The following is a 25,403-nucleotide window of genomic DNA, read 5'->3' on the forward strand; positions in this document are numbered from 1 at the left end:
CTTCCTTCCTAACCTCCCTTAATTTCCTTCCAATTTTTCTGTTGCATGAAAACCTCACGTGAGGATGTCATGTTTATTCAGTTGGACCTGAAATATACCTATGTGTTTCAAAGCTGCTCGTGTGGACTGTTTCCTTATTTCTGGGTATTGTAAGGGATGGCTTAAAGGAAGATTTCTGTTTTGTTAAAGTGGGGTCATGTATGAGGTATCCAAAGTCAGGTTGAAGAAACAGACAGGAGTACTAGCAAGGAAGCTAAGCGAAGTACTGCTGTGAAAAACTGTATTTGAGCCACCCTAAAAATGCCAAACTACAAGGTCAATATGTTTAGAATTGTAGCTTCCGTCTTCTTGGAGGTAAAATTACTGTTTGAGTCCTGTTCTTTGGAGAGGAGCATAATGATACTGACGTCATATTAAGGTGATGAGAATATTGCAAGTATAACTCAATTAAAGAGAATCTTCTCTGCTCACTTTCAGGTGTATATAGTGTCTCTACTTTAAAGAGTCCTCTCCTGCTGATGTTCAGGTGTATATCAGTATGTAGTGTCTCTATTTTAAAGAGTCCTCTCCTGCTGATGTTCAGGTGTATATCAGTATGTAGTGTCTCTACTTTAAAGAGTCCTCTCCTGCTGATGTTCAGGTGTATATCAGTATGTAGTGTCTCTACTTTAAAGAGTCCTCTCCTGCTGATGTTCAGGTGTATATCAGTATGTAGTGTCTCTACTTTAAAGAGTCCTCTCCTGCTGATGTTCAGGTGTATATCAGTATGTTGTGTCTCTATTTTAAAGAGTCCTCTCCTGCTGATGTTCAGGTGTATATCGGTATGTAGTGTCTCTACTTTAAAGAGTCCTCTCCTGCTGATGTTCAGGTGTATATCAGTATGTAGTGTCTGTACTTTAAAGAGTCCTCTCCTGCTGATGTTCAGGTGTATATCAGTATGTAGTGTCTCTACTTTAAAGAGTCCTCTCCTGCTGATGTTCAGGTGTATATCAGTATGTAGTGTCTGTACTTTAAAGAGTCCTCTCCTGCTGATGTTCAGGTGTATATCAGTATGTAGTGTCTCTACTTTAAAGAGTCCTCTCCTGCTGATGTTCAGGTGTATATCAGTATGTAGTGTCTCTATTTTAAAGAGTCCTCTCCTGCTCATGTTCAGGTGTATATCAGTATGTAGTGTCTCTATTTTAAAGAGTCCTCTCCTGCTCATGTTCAGGTGTATATCAGTATGTAGTGTCTCTACTTTAAAGAGTCCTCTCCTGCTGATGTTCAGATGTATGTCAGTATGTAGTGTCTCAGCGCCACAGCCTCCCTGCTATAAATGGCTTTGGATAACAGCATCAGCTAAATAAACGGTATCACTTGTTTCATAGCATCTCTCGAGCCTGTGTCTCAAGATAAGAGTAATGTGTGGTCTGACAGCTGAACATTACTGTCATGCATCTCCCTGTGAAGGTACAGCGAAGGTCCTTATTAAGAAACCCCTGACAGGAAGTGGGTGGATGGGCTAGCACCCGTCTGTGTGTGTGTGTGTGTGTGTGTGTGTGTGTGTGTGTGTGTGTGTGTGTGTGTGTGTGTGTCCAGTCATTCCTGTCAGGCCACAGCCATTACAGTGAAAGGTCTCCTTTCACAGAGTTCACGACAGATACAGAATTATGAATAAAAACTTTATTTACTTGTCGACTACAATAAATATAAAAACGTGCATTCGTGGTATCTCTTGACCTAACATCAGAAAAATACGAATGCAAACACTAGCATTCTCATCAAGTCAAACAGGCATTTCCATCCTTAATTAAATCAGGTAAAATAATGAAGGCACTTTGTACACTTCAGTTTCCTATTGTGCTGTACCTGCCTCCATTATATGTGCAAATTTACTGTAACGATTACTTCCAGAGGGTTGGACAAGAAAATCGATACCAATCGTCTGTGCAAAAACAAATTAATCAAATGGAAAATGTATTGAGCTGTAGAGGTGTGTGTAACTGTCCTATAGAAACGAGAGGACTATCACTCCTCTCATTTACATTTCGGCAAGAAAATAGATTCTCCAAAATGTCAAACTCCTCTTTCAACTCCGAGTGAATCCTTCTACAGGCACCGTGTCCTCACTTTGAAGGATTGTCCTCCTCTGTCCGTCCCGATATGATTAGATTCACACTCATGAAATACTAGAACAGTTATACTTACAAAACCGGGACCCTGAGCTTCAGATATGCATCCACACTGCTAAATAAAAACATCTCCAGCTTTGAGTTCATAGTTTTGAAGTTCTGAGTTTGATGCATTTGGTCTGAAAGTATGTTCAAATCGTCTAAATCCAGAAGCTGGACCTCTCCATGGTCCCTCTCTCCAGAAGTTGGTGCTGCTCCGGTGGATTTTGCTCCCTGCCTGCTCTGGTTTCCTGCCTCTCTCTGTCGGACCTTTTCTTGTGCTGCGAGCGAAGAGGACGTCTCTCTGAGGGAGGAAGACTCTGATGATGTTTGGGAAGATGATGAGGAAGAGGAGGAGGTCTGAACTGCTGCCTCTGTGGTTCAGGGCAGCTCCTTGAGGATTCAGCGTAACTTCTCTGAGACTCAGCGTAACTTCTCTGAGACTCAGCGTAACTTCTCTGAGACTCAGCGTAACTTCTCGGAGGTTCAGTGTAGTTCCTTGGAGCTTCAGCGTGGCTTCTCGGAGGTTCAGCGTAGTTCCTTGGAGCTTCAGCGTGGCTTCTCGGAGGTTCAGCGTAGTTCCTTGGAGCTTCAGCGTGGCTTCTCGGAGGTTCAGCGTAGTTCCTTGGAGCTTCAGCGTGGCTTCTTGGAGGTTCAGCGTAGTTCCTTGGAGCTTCAGCGTAGCTAGGGGGAGCAGCTTCCTCAATTGGCCTCACCACATTTATCTACACAAACACAGAAACCCTTTTTTCTTAAACCAAACTGCTCTATTGAAAACCATTCTTAATCCTTGCACCTCACACCAGGGAAGTTTCTTGACTTTGTAATGTTAATGTTGGCGGTCTTGAAATATACTACATTATTTATTGGGAGTTTTGAACAAACCAAAAACAAAATCACGTTCACCCGATGACCATTATAGCATCATGAATTTCATTATACCATGTTGAGTCAACACTTAAAATGTGATTTTTTAATGATGTGCCACGATGAGGGTAATACATCATTCTAATTCCAAGCAGACATGTTTGTCCTCAACTCACATCGAAGTAACTTTTCTTAACACGAGACTCAGCGGCACAGTGTGTGTGTTTGAGCAGAAATCTCACCGATCTGCCAAAGTCCCTCTTCCTCTTCCTGTTCGGGCAGCAAGGTAAACCCAGGAATGAGACGCAGACAGCAGAGCAGCGCGCCGAAAACACCATCTGGATCACACAAGTCACGATGAGAGGCACCCAGAGGATCAGAGTGGTGCTCTGCAGAGAGACAGAGGAGTGGGGTGAGCTGCAGACACCAGCTGGACCTAAAGAGGTGCAAGCAGCAGGATACAGTGAGGGTAATGATCCGATGAAGAACGATAGTTTTCCTCAGGCGGCTGTGAAGCAAAAACAGAGCAGTGTGTCTGGGACTTTGAAACTTTCTGCACTCTCCTCTGCAGAGGGAATTGCCAGCGGCCGTTTGTGAGGTGGGTTGGTTTGCAGACCGCAAAAGAGAATTAATGATTATAGTTTTGAAAGTTTGGAGCTTTCTTTGGTATCCAGAATCCAGTGTGCTTCCAGAATCGGCGAGGACACTATCGATACTGACTCAGCAATCACTGTAAGTTATATTCTTGTTTAAATAGACTTCTCTGTTTCATTTATTCTACTCTGTATAATTGTTCTGTAGTTATTGTAGCTAAAACGGCGATTTCTGAGAGATTTTAAAATCTCAGATCTGCTCAGGTCTCAGTGAGTCACGCCCCTCAAGTGTGCATTTCAATAGGCAGGAAGACTCTGCTGATTGCGGGAAGTGCAAAAACATTTTAAATAGCGCATTTCAAATCAGAATAACTCAGTGTGCTTCCAGAATCGGCGAGGACACTATCGATACTGACTCAGCAATCACTGTAAGTTATATTCTTGTTTAAATAGACTTCTCTGTTTCATTTATTCTACTCTGTATAATTGTTCTGTAGTTATTGTAGCTAAAACGGCGATTTCTGAGAGATTTTAAAATCTCAGATCTGCTCAGGTCTCAGTGAGTCACGCCCCTCAAGTGTGCATTTCAATAGGCAGGAAGACTCTGCTGATTGCGGGAAGTGCAAAAACATTTTAAATAGCGCATTTCAAATCAGAATAACTCAGTGTGCTTCCAGAATCGGCGAGGACACTATCGATACTGACTCAGCAATCACTGTAAGTTATATTCTTGTTTAAATAGACTTCTCTGTTTCATTTATTCTACTCTGTATAATTGTTCTGTAGTTATTGTAGCTAAAACGGCGATTTCTGAGAGATTTTAAAATCTCAGATCTGCTCAGGTCTCAGTGAGTCACGCCCCTCAAGTGTGCATTTCAATAGGCAGGAAGACTCTGCTGATTGCGGGAAGTGCAAAAACATTTTAAATAGCGCATTTCAAATCAGAATAACTCAGTGTGCTTCCAGAATCGGCGAGGACACTATCGATACTGACTCAGCAATCACTGTAAGTTATATTCTTGTTTAAATAGACTTCTCTGTTTCATTTATTCTACTCTGTATAATTGTTCTGTAGTTATTGTAGCTAAAACGGCGATTTCTGAGAGATTTTAAAATCTCAGATCTGCTCAGGTCTCAGTGAGTCACGCCCCTCAAGTGTGCATTTCAATAGGCAGGAAGACTCTGCTGATTGCGGGAAGTGCAAAAACATTTTAAATAGCGCATTTCAAATCAGAATAACTCAGTGTGCTTCCAGAATCGGCGAGGACACTATCGATACTGACTCAGCAATCACTGTAAGTTATATTCTTGTTTAAATAGACTTCTCTGTTTCATTTATTCTACTCTGTATAATTGTTCTGTAGTTATTGTAGCTAAAACGGCGATTTCTGAGAGATTTTAAAATCTCAGATCTGCTCAGGTCTCAGTGAGTCACGCCCCTCAAGTGTGCATTTCAATAGGCAGGAAGACTCTGCTGATTGCGGGAAGTGCAAAAACATTTTAAATAGCGCATTTCAAATCAGAATAACTCAGTGTGCTTCCAGAATCGGCGAGGACACTATCGATACTGACTCAGCAATCACTGTAAGTTATATTCTTGTTTAAATAGACTTCTCTGTTTCATTTATTCTACTCTGTATAATTGTTCTGTAGTTATTGTAGCTAAAACGGCGATTTCTGAGAGATTTTAAAATCTCAGATCTGCTCAGGTCTCAGTGAGTCACGCCCCTCAAGTGTGCATTTCAATAGGCAGGAAGACTCTGCTGATTGCGGGAAGTGCAAAAACATTTTAAATAGCGCATTTCAAATCAGAATAACTCAGTGTGCTTCCAGAATCGGCGAGGACACTATCGATACTGACTCAGCAATCACTGTAAGTTATATTCTTGTTTAAATAGACTTCTCTGTTTCATTTATTCTACTCTGTATAATTGTTCTGTAGTTATTGTAGCTAAAACGGCGATTTCTGAGAGATTTTAAAATCTCAGATCTGCTCAGGTCTCAGTGAGTCACGCCCCTCAAGTGTGCATTTCAATAGGCAGGAAGACTCTGCTGATTGCGGGAAGTGCAAAAACATTTTAAATAGCGCATTTCAAATCAGAATAACTCAGTGTGCTTCCAGAATCGGCGAGGACACTATCGATACTGACTCAGCAATCACTGTAAGTTATATTCTTGTTTAAATAGACTTCTCTGTTTCATTTATTCTACTCTGTATAATTGTTCTGTAGTTATTGTAGCTAAAACGGCGATTTCTGAGAGATTTTAAAATCTCAGATCTGCTCAGGTCTCAGTGAGTCACGCCCCTCAAGTGTGCATTTCAATAGGCAGGAAGACTCTGCTGATTGCGGGAAGTGCAAAAACATTTTAAATAGCGCATTTCAAATCAGAATAACTCAGTGTGCTTCCAGAATCGGCGAGGACACTATCGATACTGACTCAGCAATCACTGTAAGTTATATTCTTGTTTAAATAGACTTCTCTGTTTCATTTATTCTACTCTGTATAATTGTTCTGTAGTTATTGTAGCTAAAACGGCGATTTCTGAGAGATTTTAAAATCTCAGATCTGCTCAGGTCTCAGTGAGTCACGCCCCTCAAGTGTGCATTTCAATAGGCAGGAAGACTCTGCTGATTGCGGGAAGTGCAAAAACATTTTAAATAGCGCATTTCAAATCAGAATAACTCAGTGTGCTTCCAGAATCGGCGAGGACACTATCGATACTGACTCAGCAATCACTGTAAGTTATATTCTTGTTTAAATAGACTTCTCTGTTTCATTTATTCTACTCTGTATAATTGTTCTGTAGTTATTGTAGCTAAAACGGCGATTTCTGAGAGATTTTAAAATCTCAGATCTGCTCAGGTCTCAGTGAGTCACGCCCCTCAAGTGTGCATTTCAATAGGCAGGAAGACTCTGCTGATTGCGGGAAGTGCAAAAACATTTTAAATAGCGCATTTCAAATCAGAATAACTCAGTGTGCTTCCAGAATCGGCGAGGACACTATCGATACTGACTCAGCAATCACTGTAAGTTATATTCTTGTTTAAATAGACTTCTCTGTTTCATTTATTCTACTCTGTATAATTGTTCTGTAGTTATTGTAGCTAAAACGGCGATTTCTGAGAGATTTTAAAATCTCAGATCTGCTCAGGTCTCAGTGAGTCACGCCCCTCAAGTGTGCATTTCAATAGGCAGGAAGACTCTGCTGATTGCGGGAAGTGCAAAAACATTTTAAATAGCGCATTTCAAATCAGAATAACTCAGTGTGCTTCCAGAATCGGCGAGGACACTATCGATACTGACTCAGCAATCACTGTAAGTTATATTCTTGTTTAAATAGACTTCTCTGTTTCATTTATTCTACTCTGTATAATTGTTCTGTAGTTATTGTAGCTAAAACGGCGATTTCTGAGAGATTTTAAAATCTCAGATCTGCTCAGGTCTCAGTGAGTCACGCCCCTCAAGTGTGCATTTCAATAGGCAGGAAGACTCTGCTGATTGCGGGAAGTGCAAAAACATTTTAAATAGCGCATTTCAAATCAGAATAACTCAGTGTGCTTCCAGAATCGGCGAGGACACTATCGATACTGACTCAGCAATCACTGTAAGTTATATTCTTGTTTAAATAGACTTCTCTGTTTCATTTATTCTACTCTGTATAATTGTTCTGTAGTTATTGTAGCTAAAACGGCGATTTCTGAGAGATTTTAAAATCTCAGATCTGCTCAGGTCTCAGTGAGTCACGCCCCTCAAGTGTGCATTTCAATAGGCAGGAAGACTCTGCTGATTGCGGGAAGTGCAAAAACATTTTAAATAGCGCATTTCAAATCAGAATAACTCAGTGTGCTTCCAGAATCGGCGAGGACACTATCGATACTGACTCAGCAATCACTGTAAGTTATATTCTTGTTTAAATAGACTTCTCTGTTTCATTTATTCTACTCTGTATAATTGTTCTGTAGTTATTGTAGCTAAAACGGCGATTTCTGAGAGATTTTAAAATCTCAGATCTGCTCAGGTCTCAGTGAGTCACGCCCCTCAAGTGTGCATTTCAATAGGCAGGAAGACTCTGCTGATTGCGGGAAGTGCAAAAACATTTTAAATAGCGCATTTCAAATCAGAATAACTCAGTGTGCTTCCAGAATCGGCGAGGACACTATCGATACTGACTCAGCAATCACTGTAAGTTATATTCTTGTTTAAATAGACTTCTCTGTTTCATTTATTCTACTCTGTATAATTGTTCTGTAGTTATTGTAGCTAAAACGGCGATTTCTGAGAGATTTTAAAATCTCAGATCTGCTCAGGTCTCAGTGAGTCACGCCCCTCAAGTGTGCATTTCAATAGGCAGGAAGACTCTGCTGATTGCGGGAAGTGCAAAAACATTTTAAATAGCGCATTTCAAATCAGAATAACTCAGTGTGCTTCCAGAATCGGCGAGGACACTATCGATACTGACTCAGCAATCACTGTAAGTTATATTCTTGTTTAAATAGACTTCTCTGTTTCATTTATTCTACTCTGTATAATTGTTCTGTAGTTATTGTAGCTAAAACGGCGATTTCTGAGAGATTTTAAAATCTCAGATCTGCTCAGGTCTCAGTGAGTCACGCCCCTCAAGTGTGCATTTCAATAGGCAGGAAGACTCTGCTGATTGCGGGAAGTGCAAAAACATTTTAAATAGCGCATTTCAAATCAGAATAACTCAGTGTGCTTCCAGAATCGGCGAGGACACTATCGATACTGACTCAGCAATCACTGTAAGTTATATTCTTGTTTAAATAGACTTCTCTGTTTCATTTATTCTACTCTGTATAATTGTTCTGTAGTTATTGTAGCTAAAACGGCGATTTCTGAGAGATTTTAAAATCTCAGATCTGCTCAGGTCTCAGTGAGTCACGCCCCTCAAGTGTGCATTTCAATAGGCAGGAAGACTCTGCTGATTGCGGGAAGTGCAAAAACATTTTAAATAGCGCATTTCAAATCAGAATAACTCAGTGTGCTTCCAGAATCGGCGAGGACACTATCGATACTGACTCAGCAATCACTGTAAGTTATATTCTTGTTTAAATAGACTTCTCTGTTTCATTTATTCTACTCTGTATAATTGTTCTGTAGTTATTGTAGCTAAAACGGCGATTTCTGAGAGATTTTAAAATCTCAGATCTGCTCAGGTCTCAGTGAGTCACGCCCCTCAAGTGTGCATTTCAATAGGCAGGAAGACTCTGCTGATTGCGGGAAGTGCAAAAACATTTTAAATAGCGCATTTCAAATCAGAATAACTCAGTGTGCTTCCAGAATCGGCGAGGACACTATCGATACTGACTCAGCAATCACTGTAAGTTATATTCTTGTTTAAATAGACTTCTCTGTTTCATTTATTCTACTCTGTATAATTGTTCTGTAGTTATTGTAGCTAAAACGGCGATTTCTGAGAGATTTTAAAATCTCAGATCTGCTCAGGTCTCAGTGAGTCACGCCCCTCAAGTGTGCATTTCAATAGGCAGGAAGACTCTGCTGATTGCGGGAAGTGCAAAAACATTTTAAATAGCGCATTTCAAATCAGAATAACTCAGTGTGCTTCCAGAATCGGCGAGGACACTATCGATACTGACTCAGCAATCACTGTAAGTTATATTCTTGTTTAAATAGACTTCTCTGTTTCATTTATTCTACTCTGTATAATTGTTCTGTAGTTATTGTAGCTAAAACGGCGATTTCTGAGAGATTTTAAAATCTCAGATCTGCTCAGGTCTCAGTGAGTCACGCCCCTCAAGTGTGCATTTCAATAGGCAGGAAGACTCTGCTGATTGCGGGAAGTGCAAAAACATTTTAAATAGCGCATTTCAAATCAGAATAACTCAGTGTGCTTCCAGAATCGGCGAGGACACTATCGATACTGACTCAGCAATCACTGTAAGTTATATTCTTGTTTAAATAGACTTCTCTGTTTCATTTATTCTACTCTGTATAATTGTTCTGTAGTTATTGTAGCTAAAACGGCGATTTCTGAGAGATTTTAAAATCTCAGATCTGCTCAGGTCTCAGTGAGTCACGCCCCTCAAGTGTGCATTTCAATAGGCAGGAAGACTCTGCTGATTGCGGGAAGTGCAAAAACATTTTAAATAGCGCATTTCAAATCAGAATAACTCAGTGTGCTTCCAGAATCGGCGAGGACACTATCGATACTGACTCAGCAATCACTGTAAGTTATATTCTTGTTTAAATAGACTTCTCTGTTTCATTTATTCTACTCTGTATAATTGTTCTGTAGTTATTGTAGCTAAAACGGCGATTTCTGAGAGATTTTAAAATCTCAGATCTGCTCAGGTCTCAGTGAGTCACGCCCCTCAAGTGTGCATTTCAATAGGCAGGAAGACTCTGCTGATTGCGGGAAGTGCAAAAACATTTTAAATAGCGCATTTCAAATCAGAATAACTCAGTGTGCTTCCAGAATCGGCGAGGACACTATCGATACTGACTCAGCAATCACTGTAAGTTATATTCTTGTTTAAATAGACTTCTCTGTTTCATTTATTCTACTCTGTATAATTGTTCTGTAGTTATTGTAGCTAAAACGGCGATTTCTGAGAGATTTTAAAATCTCAGATCTGCTCAGGTCTCAGTGAGTCACGCCCCTCAAGTGTGCATTTCAATAGGCAGGAAGACTCTGCTGATTGCGGGAAGTGCAAAAACATTTTAAATAGCGCATTTCAAATCAGAATAACTCAGTGTGCTTCCAGAATCGGCGAGGACACTATCGATACTGACTCAGCAATCACTGTAAGTTATATTCTTGTTTAAATAGACTTCTCTGTTTCATTTATTCTACTCTGTATAATTGTTCTGTAGTTATTGTAGCTAAAACGGCGATTTCTGAGAGATTTTAAAATCTCAGATCTGCTCAGGTCTCAGTGAGTCACGCCCCTCAAGTGTGCATTTCAATAGGCAGGAAGACTCTGCTGATTGCGGGAAGTGCAAAAACATTTTAAATAGCGCATTTCAAATCAGAATAACTCAGTGTGCTTCCAGAATCGGCGAGGACACTATCGATACTGACTCAGCAATCACTGTAAGTTATATTCTTGTTTAAATAGACTTCTCTGTTTCATTTATTCTACTCTGTATAATTGTTCTGTAGTTATTGTAGCTAAAACGGCGATTTCTGAGAGATTTTAAAATCTCAGATCTGCTCAGGTCTCAGTGAGTCACGCCCCTCAAGTGTGCATTTCAATAGGCAGGAAGACTCTGCTGATTGCGGGAAGTGCAAAAACATTTTAAATAGCGCATTTCAAATCAGAATAACTCAGTGTGCTTCCAGAATCGGCGAGGACACTATCGATACTGACTCAGCAATCACTGTAAGTTATATTCTTGTTTAAATAGACTTCTCTGTTTCATTTATTCTACTCTGTATAATTGTTCTGTAGTTATTGTAGCTAAAACGGCGATTTCTGAGAGATTTTAAAATCTCAGATCTGCTCAGGTCTCAGTGAGTCACGCCCCTCAAGTGTGCATTTCAATAGGCAGGAAGACTCTGCTGATTGCGGGAAGTGCAAAAACATTTTAAATAGCGCATTTCAAATCAGAATAACTCAGTGTGCTTCCAGAATCGGCGAGGACACTATCGATACTGACTCAGCAATCACTGTAAGTTATATTCTTGTTTAAATAGACTTCTCTGTTTCATTTATTCTACTCTGTATAATTGTTCTGTAGTTATTGTAGCTAAAACGGCGATTTCTGAGAGATTTTAAAATCTCAGATCTGCTCAGGTCTCAGTGAGTCACGCCCCTCAAGTGTGCATTTCAATAGGCAGGAAGACTCTGCTGATTGCGGGAAGTGCAAAAACATTTTAAATAGCGCATTTCAAATCAGAATAACTCAGTGTGCTTCCAGAATCGGCGAGGACACTATCGATACTGACTCAGCAATCACTGTAAGTTATATTCTTGTTTAAATAGACTTCTCTGTTTCATTTATTCTACTCTGTATAATTGTTCTGTAGTTATTGTAGCTAAAACGGCGATTTCTGAGAGATTTTAAAATCTCAGATCTGCTCAGGTCTCAGTGAGTCACGCCCCTCAAGTGTGCATTTCAATAGGCAGGAAGACTCTGCTGATTGCGGGAAGTGCAAAAACATTTTAAATAGCGCATTTCAAATCAGAATAACTCAGTGTGCTTCCAGAATCGGCGAGGACACTATCGATACTGACTCAGCAATCACTGTAAGTTATATTCTTGTTTAAATAGACTTCTCTGTTTCATTTATTCTACTCTGTATAATTGTTCTGTAGTTATTGTAGCTAAAACGGCGATTTCTGAGAGATTTTAAAATCTCAGATCTGCTCAGGTCTCAGTGAGTCACGCCCCTCAAGTGTGCATTTCAATAGGCAGGAAGACTCTGCTGATTGCGGGAAGTGCAAAAACATTTTAAATAGCGCATTTCAAATCAGAATAACTCAGTGTGCTTCCAGAATCGGCGAGGACACTATCGATACTGACTCAGCAATCACTGTAAGTTATATTCTTGTTTAAATAGACTTCTCTGTTTCATTTATTCTACTCTGTATAATTGTTCTGTAGTTATTGTAGCTAAAACGGCGATTTCTGAGAGATTTTAAAATCTCAGATCTGCTCAGGTCTCAGTGAGTCACGCCCCTCAAGTGTGCATTTCAATAGGCAGGAAGACTCTGCTGATTGCGGGAAGTGCAAAAACATTTTAAATAGCGCATTTCAAATCAGAATAACTCAGTGTGCTTCCAGAATCGGCGAGGACACTATCGATACTGACTCAGCAATCACTGTAAGTTATATTCTTGTTTAAATAGACTTCTCTGTTTCATTTATTCTACTCTGTATAATTGTTCTGTAGTTATTGTAGCTAAAACGGCGATTTCTGAGAGATTTTAAAATCTCAGATCTGCTCAGGTCTCAGTGAGTCACGCCCCTCAAGTGTGCATTTCAATAGGCAGGAAGACTCTGCTGATTGCGGGAAGTGCAAAAACATTTTAAATAGCGCATTTCAAATCAGAATAACTCAGTGTGCTTCCAGAATCGGCGAGGACACTATCGATACTGACTCAGCAATCACTGTAAGTTATATTCTTGTTTAAATAGACTTCTCTGTTTCATTTATTCTACTCTGTATAATTGTTCTGTAGTTATTGTAGCTAAAACGGCGATTTCTGAGAGATTTTAAAATCTCAGATCTGCTCAGGTCTCAGTGAGTCACGCCCCTCAAGTGTGCATTTCAATAGGCAGGAAGACTCTGCTGTCGCCCATCAGCAGAAAATAGTTAACTAATTACAGGGGCGTGCCCCCAAAGCTGTGAGAACTGAGCAATCAGGTATCCATCTTAAGTTGCATTTTCCTGGAGCGTCAGCTTCAGCGTCAGCTTGACGAAGACTGACAAAGACATTAAGAGTCCTGTGGGAGTCACGTGGGAGGCAAAGAGGAGGCAAATCCTACTCTGATTGCGCCAAGTATCGCTGGTGTTATTTAGTTTTATTCAATTCTCTTGGGTTCTCTAGCCCCTCATGCTTTAATCATGTGTATTTTCTGCATTCCTGTTCATGTGTCTTCTCGCAATTATCACTGGCCCCGTGTTTCTCCTAGATCTCACCGGCCTGCTCTCGTCTATCCCACATGCTCCACTGAGATCCAACATCTCGTTTCAGGGGGCCTGTGGAACTGCCAGTCAGCTGTTCCTAAGGCTGACTTCATCTCTGGCTATGCTTCCCTGCAGTCTCTGGATTTCCTTGCTCTCACGGAGACCTGGATCACTCCATCCAACACATCCACCCCAGCAGCTCTCTCCACAGCATATTCCTTCTCCCATACACCCAGACCCTCTGGCAGAGGAGGTGGCACTGGTCTCCTGCTCTCTCCCAAATGGAGCTTTTCCCTCTTCAAGCTACCTAATTTCACTCCTTCCACCTTTGAATTCCATGCCGTCACAGTAACCCATCCTATACAATTAACCATTGTTGTTCTCTACCGTCCACCAGGCGCCTTGGGGGACTTCTTGGAGGAGTTAGATAATCTCCTCTCACACATCCCTGAAACTGGCCCTCCCGCTGTACTTCTCGGCGATTTCAACCTCCAGACAGGGAAGATATCTGAACTAACATCTCTGTTAACCACCTTTGCTTTCTCACTGTCTCCATCCCCACCAACTCATAAAGCTGGCAATGTCCTTGATCTCATATTCTCAAGGAACTGCTCTACTTCTAACCTCTCTGTAAACCCGCTCCACACCTCCGATCACTTCTTCATTTCATTCTCTCTACCCCTTTCCAAACATAACAACCTCATCTCTTCTAACTCTGCTCCTGTCCGCCGTAACCTCCGTTCCCTCTCCCCCTCTACCTTTACCTCATCGGTGCTCTCAGCCCTCCCTTCCTCTGACTCGTTCCAACTCCTGCCTCCAAACGCTGCTGCAAAAACTCTCCTCTCGACTCTCTCATCCTCTCTGGACTTTCTCTGTCCTCTCACATCGCGGCCGGCTCGTCAGTCCCCTCCTGCTCCCTGGCTAAATGATGCACTGCGTGCTAATAGAACCATCCTTCGGGCAGCAGAGCGGAAATGGTGGAAATCCAAACACCATGACGACCTCCTAACCTATCAGGCTCTCCTCTCCTCTTTCTCTGCTTCCATCTCTCAGGCAAAAAGCACTTTCTTTCAAGATAAGATCCAATCTTCCTATTCCAATCCCAAAAAACTATTTTCTATCTTCTCCACCCTCTTGGACCCCCCCAAAGCACCTCCCCCCTCCTCCCTTCTGTCAAGCGACTTTGTTAACCATTTTGAAAAAAAGGTTGATGATATTCGCTCTTCTTTTTCTGACTCACCTTTACTCACCGCTGGGTCACCAGACCCTCCCTTCACCCACACACTGACCTCCTTCTCCCCTCTCTCTCCAAGTGAGGTTCTTACCCTCGTTACCTCTGCCCGTCCTACCACCTGTTCTCTGGACCCTATCCCCTCAAACCTCCTTCAGACTATCGCTCCTGATATTCTACCATTTCTCACCCATTTCATCAACACTTCTCTAACTTCTGGTCACTTTCCAAACAGTCTCAAGGAGGCAAGAGTAAACCCTCTCCTAAAGAAACCCACTCTCAACCCGTCTGATGTTATTAACTACAGACCCGTCTCTCTCCTCCCGTTCCTGTCTAAAACACTTGAACGCGCTGTCTTTAAACAACTCTCCTCTTATCTCCATCAGAACAACCTTCTGGATCCGCACCAGTCTGGTTTCAAGGCAGGTCACTCAACAGAAACTGCTCTCCTTGCTGTCTCTGACAAACTGCACACTGCTAAAGCAGCCTCCCTCTCCTCTGTCATCATCCTTCTGGACCTGTCTGCTGCATTCGACACGGTGAACCATCGGATCCTCCTTCGCACTGTCCAAGAACTTGGAGTTTCAGGCACTGCACTTTCCCTCCTCACCTCATACCTCAACGACCGCACCTACAGGGTTACTTGGAGAGGGTCCGAGTCCGACCCTTGTCAATTAACTACAGGGGTCCCTCAGGGCTCGGTTCTTGGTCCCCTCCTCTTCTCCCTGTACACAAACTCGCTCGGGTCTGTCATTAGCCCGCATGGTTTTTCATACCACTGCTACGCTGACGACACCCAACTAATTCTGTCCTTTCCCCGCTCAGAGACCCAGGTCGTCGCACGCATCTCTGCTTGCCTAGCAGACATCTCTCGGTGGATGTCTGCACATCACCTCAAGCTCAACCTTGACAAGACTGAACTGCTCTTCCTTCCGGGTAAAGATTGTCCCACTCTTGACCTAACAATCAACATCGGCACCTCTGTTGTTTCCCCGACTCAGACTGCAAGGAATCTGGGTGTGGTCCTAGATAACAAACTGTCCTTCACTGCAAACATCGCTGCTACAACCCGCTGCTGCAGATACACGCTTTACAACATCAGGAGGATACGTCCCCAGCTGACCCAGACATCAGCGCAGATTCTGGTCCAGGCTCTCGTCATCTCACGCCTAGACTACTGCAACTCCCTCCTGGCTGGTCTACCTGCATGTGCCATCCGACCTCTGCAGCTCATCCAGAATGCAGCGGCTCGTCTGGTCTTCAACCTTCCCAAATTCTCCCACACCACACCGCTCCTCCGCTCCCTTCACTGGCTTCCAGTAACTGCTAGAATCCACTTCAAGACACTGGTACTTGCGTACCATGCTGCGAATGGATCTGGCCCTTCCTACATCCAGGACATGGTTAAACCGTACACCCCAGCACGTGCACTCCGCTCTGCATCAGCCAAACAGCTCGCTGCACCCGCACTGCGAGGGGGACCCAAGTTCCCGTCAGCAAAAACACGTGGGTTTGCTATCCTGGCTCCAAAATGGTGGAATGAGCTCCCCATTGAAATCAGGACAGCAGATAGCTTACACATCTTCCGACGCAAACTGAAAACTCATCTCTTTAGACTCCACTTCGAGCGATAAAATTACTAACAAAGCACTTATATACTAATAAAGGGCTGGCTTTCTAAATGCCAGTTGAGTAGCACTTGAAATGTTTGGCTCTATGAAACCTGATGTACTTATATGATTCTGTTTTCTTAAAGGTTGTATCTTCCTGGTCGAATGCACTTATTGTAAGTCGCTTTGGATAAAAGCGTCAGCTAAATGCAATGTAATGTAATGTAATACAATATGCAGGAAGCACTAAAGAAAAACAACTTTGCAGAAGCATCGTTAGTGCCTCTGAGCAGCCATGAGTATCAGAACCAGAAGCCCAAAACATGTTTTCAGGCGATGTAACCGGGCCGCTGGGAGCCATGTTGGAGGGTCCCCTGCTAGTGGGAAACTGGGAGGGAACAGCTACACTGCAGTCTCAGAAGACAACAAAGGAAGTAACTTCTGTACTGACAGCAAGTTTCTGGGTAAAGGATAACTGGTTTATTATTATATTAGGTCTTCATTTTTAACCATTAAATGCGAGGTCCAACAAAAGAGAGCACTCCCAAAATGATAACAAAAACATCTAATTACAGGAATACTGAAAAGACTATTTGGACGCTAGTTCCTCTACCAAATTAGTTTGGCTGAAGTTTGTTTGAAAGCACGTCTGATTGTCTCACTGCCTCTCTTTTTGAAGTGAGGATTGGGATCTGGCGAATCTTAACAAACCTTTTAAATAGAGATGTCCCGATCCGATCACGTGATCGGGGATCGGAGCCGATCACGTGATTTTCAAAAGATCGGAATCGGGAGAAAAAAAATCGGAGATCGGGATTTTTTTTTTAAAAACATTTTTACTTTTTTTTTAAATTTTGTATTCAATGTTACAAAACAAAAATGACCATGTTCAAGTCTTAAAGTCATCCTGAGGCCTTAGTTTTGGTTTCAAATGACAGAACATCATGTATGTGTTGCTTCTTTGGGGCTTGTCTTCATAGACCTGGTTGCTTATTTCTCTCAAATCTGGCAACAGAGTGGGCGCAGTGTCTAATTGTAGCAGTAAGCTAACGAGTACTGATAAGCTTTATTTTGTTTTGATCCAATGCTGCACAACTGAACTGATCCAATGCTGCTGTGAAAGAAAGAAGCTATATCCATGTTGGATAGAATATCCAATTTAAATAAAAGAATAACCTTAAGGGACAACTTGAATGGTTTTTTTTCTCTTAATGCATTGCATAAAGATCGGATCAGGAAAAATCGGTGTCGGCAAATTGTCAAAATCAAATGATTCGGAATCGGGTCGGGAGCAAAAAAAGGTGATCGGGACATCCCTACTTTTAAACCCAAAAAGTGTCTTTGAACAGAGCATGGATGACGGTTTCAGTTTCACGTCAGGTCGATATGTCAAGCAAGGTATATAATATTGTTAAAAGAGCTTTCCCTTAAAACTGATTATTTAAGGTTGGCCTTTCTATAAGGTGGACAAATAGATCAATCTAAGCTAATGTGCTGGTTCTCTCTACCCCACTACCGTCAGCACAAAGAGTCTTACATCATAACCATATTTGCTTTGGCTTCAGGACTATTTGTTTAATTAAAAGATTGTCAGGTTAAATCCACAATATGAAATCGTACCACCCTATTTCCAGCTTGAATACACTTCTATTTATCTGTGGTTAATACGAACGTCTTGTGATGCTGCAAACACACAGATTGCCCGGCAGCTGTCTCCTATTAGAAAACAAATACTGTCTGTGTTATGCATCTGTCTAATGCTGTGTTTGTGTTACTAATGGCAGACGCTGAACTATAATTTAAAAGCTACTGGGGCAGAACTAGCATTGACCTCCTTAAGACAAAGGTCACCTCATAAACTGCAGACCACTAGCCGTGATAAAATGCCCGAGTGTTGCAGATGTGTGTGTGCAGCTGCTGAGTCTGAGCGGGCCTGACAGTCCGTCTGTGGCACCGGAGAGACAGGGTCAGCTTTCACACACACACACACACACACACACACACACACACACACACACACACACACACACACACACACACACACACACACACACACACACACACACACACACACACACACACACACACAGTTTAAAGAGCTGCAGTTTCGGCCTTTTAATGTATATATATTTTCCATATTTAATTTGTATTATATCCTTCTTTCTTTTATATATTTTGTATACGTTTTATTTATTTTTTGCACTGTTTTTATAAATGTTATGTCCTAAGTATATTATATATGAAATGGCAACAGAAGCTTACTTTGGATAAGCTGACTAAATAAAGCACATATAACCTTGGGATTATTACGGATACAAACACAGGCTTTTTCACATAAAAAGTAATAAATGAAGTTACCAAAACTTCATACTAATAGCAGAAAATGACGTAAATATGCATTGTTGGAGGAGCATGAAATTGTCCTTACCAAAACTACACTCTAGTTATTTTGCACATAGCATCTGTCACACACTCACGTAGATGCGCGTGGGGTCAAAAGGACACTCGTTGGTGATGCTGGAGTAGCCAATAGCGTCGGGGAAGCGGCAGTAAGTCAGGAGGCTCCGCCCATCGTGATGGATGGTCCTCACCATGGAGACCAACAGACCAATGGCCGAGGTCGCCGCTGTTAGAGAAGCAACTACTCCGACAGTGAGAAGTGACCACGTCTGTGAGAGGAGGGAAGTAAAACAATCAGCGATCAAAACCTGAGGGCTGAGAAGATTAAGATATAACAATGATAAAAAGGACAGCAAAGATTAAAACAATAGGAATACAGACAGAACACATTTCATCTAAAGCAACATTAACAACATGACATATGGCTTTGAAGCGAAATGCAAGGAGGAATGCAAAAGGAAAAAAAAAGTACGCTTTGTGACCATTTATGTGAAACATTTAAATAATGTCATGTCCAATCCAATCCACTTTATTTCTATAGCACATTAAAAACAGAGGGTTTACCGAAGTGCTTCACAGCAAACATAACATTATAATAAAATATAATATTACAATAATAGATAAAAGGCACACATAAGAATTAATACAAGGTACACAAAGGCTATGGACAGACAATAAAAGCATAAAAATCGATAAAACAGCTCAGACTGACTCGAAAGTGAGGGGAAAGAGGTGGGTCTTTAGGCGGGACTCAAACAGTTTGAAAGGTAGGTGACAATTTGACATAGGGGGGGGCAGGTCGTTCCAGAGCCTGGGGGCTACCGCTGAGAAGGCTCGGTCTCCCCTGGTCTTTTTCTTGGTTTTAGGGACTACTAGCAGCAGCTGATCAGCTGACCTCAAAGCCCTTGAGGGGGTGTACACCTGTAGGAGGTCGGAGATGTACTGAGGGGCAGGACCGTCCCTCCCTACAGGCCGATCATGCAGACTGCGTGGGGCCTCACCTTGTGTAGGGGGCCTCATCTTGCAGAGGGGGCCTCACCTTGCGGAGGGGGCCTCATCTTGCAGCGGGGGCCTCACCTTGCGTAGGGGGCCTCATCTTGCGTAGGGGGCCTCACCTTGCGGAGGGGGCCTCATCTTGCGGAGGGGGCCTCATCTTGCAGCGGGGGCCTCATCTTGCGGAGGGGGCCTCATCTTGCGGAGGGGGCCTCATCTTGCGGAGGGGGCCTCATCTTGCAGAGGGGGCCTCACTTTGCGGAGGGTGCCTCAACTGAGCTGAAAATACGGCGCAATTAGTGTGGCGTGGCACGGTCCCCCCCCCCCCGGTCGACGCTCATGAAACAGAGGGCCTCATCATATAACTTTGCGCGGGGCCTCATGTTGGCCAGGGACGGCCCTGCTGAGGGGCCAGCCCATTAAGCGATTTAAAAACATACAATCAAATCTTAAAATGAACTCTAAAATGGACAGGAAGCCAATGGAGGGAAGCCAGAATTGGGGTGATGTGCTCATGCTTGCGGTGTTCATGTCAGCATACTGTGAGCTTACAGTACCATGGGAATCTTTGACCATGAAAAACAGCCTCATCCTTTAAAGGGGCCCTATTTTTTGAGTTTTCTCTTTCCTGTAGTGTGTTATAAATGTTTCTGTGCATGTAAATGGTCTGCAAAGTCTTAAAACCTAAAGTGACATCACTATGTAACGCTTGTGCTCCGATTTGCTAGCATTTTTGTACGTGAAAGGCTAAGAAGCGGGATACCTTTGAACGGTTTCTTGGTTAAGCCTGTGACACAAGATTTTCATCGACATAACTAAACTGAAGCTATGTTCGTTTGACAAATAAAGAACCTTGAACTAATATTAAGCTGTCTTTGGCTCTTTTCTTGCTGTAACAAATACAAATTCCCCCTCTTTGTGATGAATAAAAGGTATTCTCATGCTGATTGACCAATCCCAACAGAGCCGGCCAGCTAACTAATCAGAGCAGACTGGGCTCTGGTTTCAGACAGAGGGTGAAAAGAGACATGTCCCAGTAGAGACACAGAACAGAAATATGAACCTGAAAAGGTTGGATGACACATTGTTAGTTTTAGTCTTTTGAAGGGACGTGTTGCCGTATCAAAACTCCAAGTAAGTTGTTGCAGCATTTGAAATTAAAGCTATCAGCTATGAGCAATTACAAATGTGGGAAGAAAAGCAGCCAACTTTTCCCTTAATAGGTTTACAGAGGGTGAGACATAGCTACAGACATTTAAAAATCACTTTGTGAGTGGTCGAAACTGGATTAGAAATAATACAGCAGACAGATTACAACGTATATCAGCCAGGACATGTGATACAGGTGTGGACATCAATAAAGGGAGTGTTGAGATTACTTGTTATTCATGCATATGTAATGCCTTGATTGGTTAAGATAACAGGTTGCTAGGTTTGCCCAGTTTACAGTTGATCTGCCAACAATGGGAGCGGGGAGTGGTTAGCAGAGGCAGGTTTGTCCGGGCTTACTCATTCGCTGCTCGTCAGTCCCGTCTGACAGCTGACTGAGTAAACAGAGGAAACCACGCTGCACCACGGGAAAGAGACACGAGAGAAAAACCACTGAACTGTTCCAGCTCCTCACACACCTGGTGGCTGCATGCAAGAGCTCAGAAGACAGACACGCAAGTTGGGAATAAAGCGTGAAAATATCAAAGAGAAAGCAAGTGTGCATGAAGTGCAGGGAGACCAACGATAACACGGTTTATAGGAAAACACAATACTAACCAGGCCTTTGCTCTTCTTGTTTTTAGACAGGAGAATAGCCAGAATGCCAACGACGATTCCCTGCAGAGACAAGACAGATACGTTTGAAAGAATAATCATATCACTCTGCTTGCAACCATTTACAACAAATATGATTGTATTCTCATCCAGTCTGAGACACACAAGTTAGCAACCAAAGGAAGGTCAAAAGAATGATGTATCTGAGCTGTGTCGTCACTACAAGTATTTCAGAAAAGTCTTTGAAATTTGTTTTTGAAAGAAGCTTGAAGAAAGAAAAACACCCTTTAACTCATGTCTTCCATATTGGCTGATTACTAGATACTCTCCGACTCTAACACATCTCATTGTCTTCCTTTTTTAAAAGTGACATAACATTAATAATATGTTTTTCGTTCTGGAGGAATTGGTTTGAGACCACTATTTCTTAAGGATGGTCCAACATTAAAGTCATACTGAAGGGATTCATAAGGAAATATTTGCTATTTTAAAAACGTATTTATATAGTATTGTATAGGAATCTGGTTTTACAAGCAGCCAGTGGAGCAAAAGCCCGCTATATTGATTTTGGTATTAAGAACATTTCTACAGTACTTAGTGATCAATTCTATGAAGCTTTGAGATGCATTTGTAGCTTGTGGTCTGCAAGGCTCAACCATATCCCTGCTCAGAATACTAAAACTTGACATTACACATCTGATAATGAAAATATGAAAATGCTTTCCTTTGATGTCCTAAATTAGGGGTGTCCAAACTACGGCCCGGGGGCCAAATGCGGCCCGCTGGCCATTTTGAATCGGCCCTCAGCTCATTCAAAAAGTATAATGAAATATGTCCCACACATGAAACTTGGGCTTTTCTCATATTGTACTTCTTAAATATATTTGTACAAATATGTAACACAGTAGTATTCATGTGTTAATAAGCCCACTTTTAAAATACATTTAGTCAATTCATGTTGATAACATTTTCTAACAAATCTTAGTTGATACAAAAAAGCCTAATAACTTATTTACATAACAAGCTTGAAATAGACCCTTCATATTTCATGTTATTATAATCACTGAGACTTCTGTTTTTAAGGGATGAGCTGCCAACAAGATAAATGAAACCCTATAGAGAGCTGTGATGTAGGCTGTTTCTTAAAGCATATTAATGTATCAAGCCTAATTTAACTACATTTTGCTAACTTATTAGTTATCTTACGAGGCAATATACCTCACCTCTAAGTGGCCCAGCCGTTCGTACATTTGTCTGTATGTGGCCCTCTGTGAAAAAAGTTTGGACACCCCTGTCCTAAATGAAAGTAGAATGTAGAATACGTTTTGTATTTCAGTTATCCTTCCAACACAGTCTCACGGCATTTCGTGATATAGTCACGAAATTAATTTAATCTATTGATTCGTGTTCACCATCATGATTTTCCCATTTTTTTTTCGTGTCACACAGAACGATTTTAAAAGCAATGTATTTCTATTGGTAGTATGTTTCGTGCCTGCACCACGTCTTTCTGTCCGGTCGGGCCTTGGTAGACCGGAGGCTGTGTGGTTCATAAAAACATGTTCTTACTTTATATCAATTATTGTTTTTATTTTAAAATCGTATAATGTCGGACTTGTCTTGTCGTCCGCAAGGAAAATAAATGTCTCAGAGCCTCAGAATACTGAAATCTGTATTTTTTAAATCGTTTTTTCCTTCTAATTTGTTATTACTTGGTGCAGGCACGAAACATACTACCTGTAGGAGCCAATTAACCTCTGTGGGTATAAAGGTAGGAACCTATGTTTGTTGGTGAGAGGTTCCACCGGAAGGCCATACAGTTTTTGACCACACACGGAGAACACACACACACGGAGCACACACGGAGCACACACGGAGCACACACGGAGCACACACACACAAACACAGGATTACAAACAAGCACAAGGTATTGTGTAAACGGTAATATCGTGTGGTGAATGTGGAAAGAAGCAAGTAAAATGGAAACCAGTAAAAATGGAAATAAATGGACTGTTTCGAACTGGAAACTTTGTTTCTGACGTTTAATCGGCAGCAAACTTGTGTGCGTCAATTACACCCACAAAGCGGATCCTCAGAGGCTTAAAGCGTTGGCTTAGCCTCTACATATAAATAGAAATACATTGCTTTTCAAATCGTTCTGTGTGACACGAAAAAAAGGGGAAATCGTGTTGGTGAACACGAATTAATAGATTAATTTTGTGACTATAACATGAAATGCCGTGAGACTGGGTTGATCCTTCATAAAATTGCAGAAGATAACCGCCCTTCTTTCTATTTCAGTTTCATCCCACAGGCCATCAGACTGCTAAACACCTGCACTTTTGAAAGAACATCCATAACATTCATCTGTTTGCAACTTATATCAATATTCCAATTACTTGTAGAATATATTGTGAACTATTTATATTCTATTCTATTTGATTTACTTGCACTATTATCTGTGTTATTGTGTTGCACTGTTGGAGGAGCCTGTGACCTAAGATGTTCATTAACTACACTGTAGCTATGCACACATGAACATAAAAGCCTTGCAACTTGAAACTATTTGAAGGATCAGTATGAATCTCCTGCACTCACCACGAGTCCGGAGGTGAGGGCCACCACGTTGGAGATGGCGTACTCCATGGCGCGCGCCTGCTTGTGGAAGTTGATGTGTCGGAGAACAACGCCGTGCACAAGCGCTCCCAACAGGAAGTTAATGTGACCGATGAGGACCATGCTCAGACCCATCTTCATCAGGGGCTGAGGCTCCTCCAGGCTGGCACAACACATTCCTGAGGAAGAGGAGTTAATGCAGCAATATTTAGAAATCCAGAGAGTTCATTTCACGTGATGTTACGTCATCCATTGTATTGATCTGAGAGACAGGAGCCAGGTCAACAACACAGCAGGGATGCCACTTGTATTAATGATTAGCTGCTGAGCACATACTGACACTGTCCCAAAGAAGACAGTAAAGAACTGAACTGAAACTAAATATATTAATGTAATAAAGTCAAACGCTGGAGGGAAGATGATGGATATAAACCAACGTTTTCTGCATGCATGCTATCTATGAATCAAACAGATCAAGAGATGTAAAGTTATGCAGCATTTAACGGGAAAAGCAACTCGGGTCACACTGTTTTCCCCCAAATTAACAATTAAAATGAATCTTAAAACCTACATTTCATAATACACAGATACCCAGCATACCAACTGACATCCAACAGGTAACAATCTAAAGACAAAGGTGTGTCTTGGTTTAACATAAATAAGGTTAGTTGACTTGTTTATTTGTGTGTTTGCAACATGTGAGATATCTCAATTTTAACCAGTTAGCTGCTCCCACCTTCACATTTGACAAAACAGTTTCACAACTAAATATTTGATCAATCATTACTCACACAGTGACATTCACACTTTTACTGAGACAAACCCATGCAGATGAGAGGAGACAGTTAGCACATTTACACTTTAAGGTGTCAGATACTGTCACCATGTGGACCAGCATTTAAAAGGGTCCAAAATAACATTTAATTTAAAAATAACGTAACATATGGTACCAGGACTTTGATACAGGCCTCTTTATGTTATGTTTGCAAACTGCTCGAAAGAAATGTCAGCTTTTCATGAGTCCAAATATACATAAATATAGGATTAATAATGCCTTTTAAGCTTTCGTCACGAGATACTCATCCTCTCCAGATTGGAACCACTCCACCACACCCAAACAAACATTCCCAAAGTTTAAAACAATCACATGACTGTAATTGACATACATGTAAATCGGCTTCAAAACCATAGTGTGTTTATTAATATTCACCTGTACCAGCCATCTCTGTTGGGTCACCATTCAGTTAAAGTGTCGGTGGAGGATCGTGCGTGGATCTTATCAGCATGTCCTCTCCAAACATCAGCTCCTCTCTGAACCCGCAGGACAGACAGTGACACTTCTGAGGCTTTTCAAAATAAGATAAGAGTTATCTAAATGTATCACTAAACGTGTAATCTTGATAAACCCATTATGGATTCTGTACTTGTCAATCAATCAGAGAGGCATTTTGAAACGTTGTATGTAATAGACCCGGTAGCTAAATGTCCTCAAGATATTACGGTAGTTTGGAAAATAGCAATAATTGTTTTAAAAAATAATTAAATCAAGACTTGACTATTCAT

General features: G+C 41.6%; 1 protein-coding gene across 1 annotated transcript; it reads right to left on the reverse strand.

Annotated features, from left to right (window-relative positions):
- Positions 1-1,647: 1,647 nt before the first annotated feature.
- Positions 1,648-25,177, reverse strand: LOC307023098 (keratinocyte-associated protein 3-like). The gene is made up of 6 exons (XM_079656129.1): positions 25,051-25,177; positions 23,823-24,019; positions 21,228-21,287; positions 18,545-18,736; positions 3,260-3,406; positions 1,648-2,875 (listed from the first exon to the last, which is right to left on the reverse strand). The coding sequence occupies exons 1-6, from the start codon at positions 25,061-25,063 to the stop codon at positions 2,312-2,314; spliced, it is 1,173 nt and encodes a 390-aa protein (XP_079512255.1). The 5' UTR covers positions 25,064-25,177; the 3' UTR covers positions 1,648-2,311.
- Positions 25,178-25,403: the final 226 nt, after the last annotated feature.

Source organism: Notothenia rossii, assembly GCF_949606895.1.
Source record: "Notothenia rossii genome assembly, chromosome: 10".
Classification (NCBI taxonomy): domain Eukaryota; kingdom Metazoa; phylum Chordata; class Actinopteri; order Perciformes; family Nototheniidae; genus Notothenia; species Notothenia rossii.

Excerpts from the sequence above, each read along its gene's own strand:
- LOC307023098 (XM_079656129.1), bottom strand. Across the intron at positions 21,288-23,822 it reads CCCTCACCTCCGGACTCGTG|GGAATCGTCGTTGGCATTCT; the intron begins GTGAGTGCAGGA and ends TTGTCTCTGCAG. Across the intron at positions 2,876-3,259 it reads AGAGGGACTTTGGCAGATCG|ATAAATGTGGTGAGGCCAAT; the intron begins GTGAGATTTCTG and ends GTGTTTGTGTAG.